Genomic DNA, 2,500 nt, shown 5'->3' with positions numbered 1-2,500 from the left:
TTCACAATATTACAGTTTTTTCTGTATTTTTTATTAAATAAATGCAGCCTTGGTGAGCAGAAGACTCTTAGACTTTTGAACAGTAGTGTATATTGGCATAAGTGAAATGATTGCACATGTTTATCTCTGAGAATCAGTGTGTGCTCCGGTGTGTGTGTGTGTTCAGGGAGACTCCGGCGGGCCACTGGTGTGTCGTGTCCGAGACCGTGCGCTCCTGTTCGGTGTGGTGAGCTGGGGAGAGGGATGTTCCCGCCGGTTCCGTCCTGGTGTTTATACTAAAGTGAGCAACTACCATCACTGGATCCTGGAGAAAACCAGCCTGTCCACACTCACACACACCTGAGAACATGAGCTCCCCTGCGCTCATACACACACCTGAGTTCACCTGTGCTCATACACACACCTGAGTTTACCTGCGCTCATACACACACCTGAGAACATGAGCTCCCCTGCGCTCATACACACACCTGAGTTCACCTGTGCTCATACACACACCTGAGAATATGAGCTCCCCTGCGCTCATACACACACCTGAGTTTACCTGTGCTCAAACACACACCTGAGTTTAACTGCGCTCATACACACACCTGAGTTTACCTGTGCTCAAACACACACCTGAGTTTGCCTGTGCTCATACACACACCTGAGAACATGAGCTCCCCTGCGCTCATACACACACCTGAGTTCACCTGTGCTCATACACACACCTGAGTTTACCTGTGCTCATACACACACCTGAGTTCACCTGTGCTCATACACACACCTGAGTTTACCTGTGCTCATACACACACCTGAGAACATGAGCTCCCCTGCGCTCATACACACACCTGAGTTTACCTGTGCTCATACACACACTTGAGTTTACCTGTGCTCATACACACACCTGAGTTTACCTGCGCTCATACACACACCTGAGTTTACCTGTGCTCAAACACACACCTGAGTTTAACTGCGCTTATACACACACCTGAGTTTACCTGTGCTCAAACACACACCTGAGTTTACCTGCGCTCATACACACACCTGAGTTTACCTGTGCTCAAACACACACCTGAGAACATGAGCTCCCCTGCGCTCATACACACACCTGAGAACATGAGCTCCCCTGCGCTCATACACACACCTGAGTTTACCTGTGCTCAAACACACACCTGAGTTTACCTGCGCTCATACACACACCTGAGTTTACCTGTGCTCAAACACACACCTGAGAACATGAGCTCCCCTGCGCTCATACACACACCTGAGTTTACCTGTGCTCAAACACACACCTCAGTTTACCTGTGCTCAAACACACACCTGAGTTTACCTGTGCTCAAACACACACCTGAGTTTAACTGCGCTCATACACACACCTGAGTTTACCTGTGCTCATACACACACTTGAGTTCACCTGCGCTCATAGACACACCTGAGAACATGAGTTCACCTGCGCTCATACACACATCTGAGTTCACCTGCGCTCATACACACTCCTGAGTTTACCTGCGCTCATACACACACCTGAGTTTACCTGTGGTCATACACACACCTGAGTTCACCTGCGCTCATACACACACCTGAGAACATGAGCTCCCCTGCGCTCAAACACACACCTGAGTTCACCTGTGCTCATACACACACCTGAGTTCACCTGTGGTCATACACACACCTGAGTTCACCTGTGCTCATACACACACCTGAGTTCACCTGTGCTCATACACACACCTGAGTTCACCTGTGCTCATACACACACCTGAGAACATGAGCTCCCCTGCGCTCAAACACACACCTGAGTTTACCTGTGCTCAAACACACACCTGAGTTCACCTGTGCTCATACACACACTTGAGTTTACCTGTGCTCATACACACACCTGAGTTTACCTGTGCTCATACACACACCTGAGTTTACCTGTGGTCATACACACACCTGAGTTCACCTGCGCTCATACACACACCTGAGTTCACCTGCGCTCATACACACACCTAAGTTTACCTGTGCTCATACACACACCTGAGTTTACCTGTGGTCATACACACACCTGAGTTCACCTGCGCTCATACACACACCTAAGTTTACCTATGCTCATACACACACCTGAGTTTACCTGTGGTCATACACACACCTGAGTTCACCTGCGCTCATACACACACCTGAGTTCACCTGCGCTCATACACACACCTAAGTTTACCTGTGCTCATACACACACCTGAGTTTACCTGTGGTCATACACACACCTGAGTTCACCTGCGCTCATACACACACCTAAGTTTACCTGTGCTCATACACACACCTGAGTTTACCTGTGGTCATACACACACCTGAGTTCACCTGTGCTCATACACACACCTGAGTTCACCTGCGCTCATACACACACCTGAGAACATGAGTTTACCTGGGCTCATACACACATATACACAGTGGCATTTGTACAGTGTTTTCATTTATATTGTTGTGTAACTATGTAATATCAATGATACTATACATACATGTGTATACGTATATATAATGTTTATTT

At 48.0% G+C, this 2,500-nt stretch overlaps 1 protein-coding gene across 1 annotated transcript in view; it reads left to right on the top strand.

The window, feature by feature from the left end:
- plaub (plasminogen activator, urokinase b) overlaps positions 1-861 on the top strand; it is an 11,720-nt gene extending 10,859 nt beyond the window's left edge. Inside the window, exon 12 of the mRNA XM_079595647.1 lies at positions 167-861. Within this exon, the coding sequence (XP_079451773.1) occupies positions 167-343 (177 nt within the window). The 3' untranslated portion in view covers positions 344-861. The remainder of the gene's footprint in view (positions 1-166) is intronic.
- The last annotated feature ends 1,639 nt before the right edge of the window (positions 862-2,500 follow it).

The sequence above is a fragment of the Phoxinus phoxinus genome, assembly GCF_949152265.1.
Source record: "Phoxinus phoxinus genome assembly, chromosome: 21".
In the NCBI taxonomy this organism is placed as follows: domain Eukaryota; kingdom Metazoa; phylum Chordata; class Actinopteri; order Cypriniformes; family Leuciscidae; genus Phoxinus; species Phoxinus phoxinus.
The sequence above is the reverse complement of the archived record's forward strand: the minus strand, read 5'-3'. Positions and strand labels throughout refer to the sequence as shown.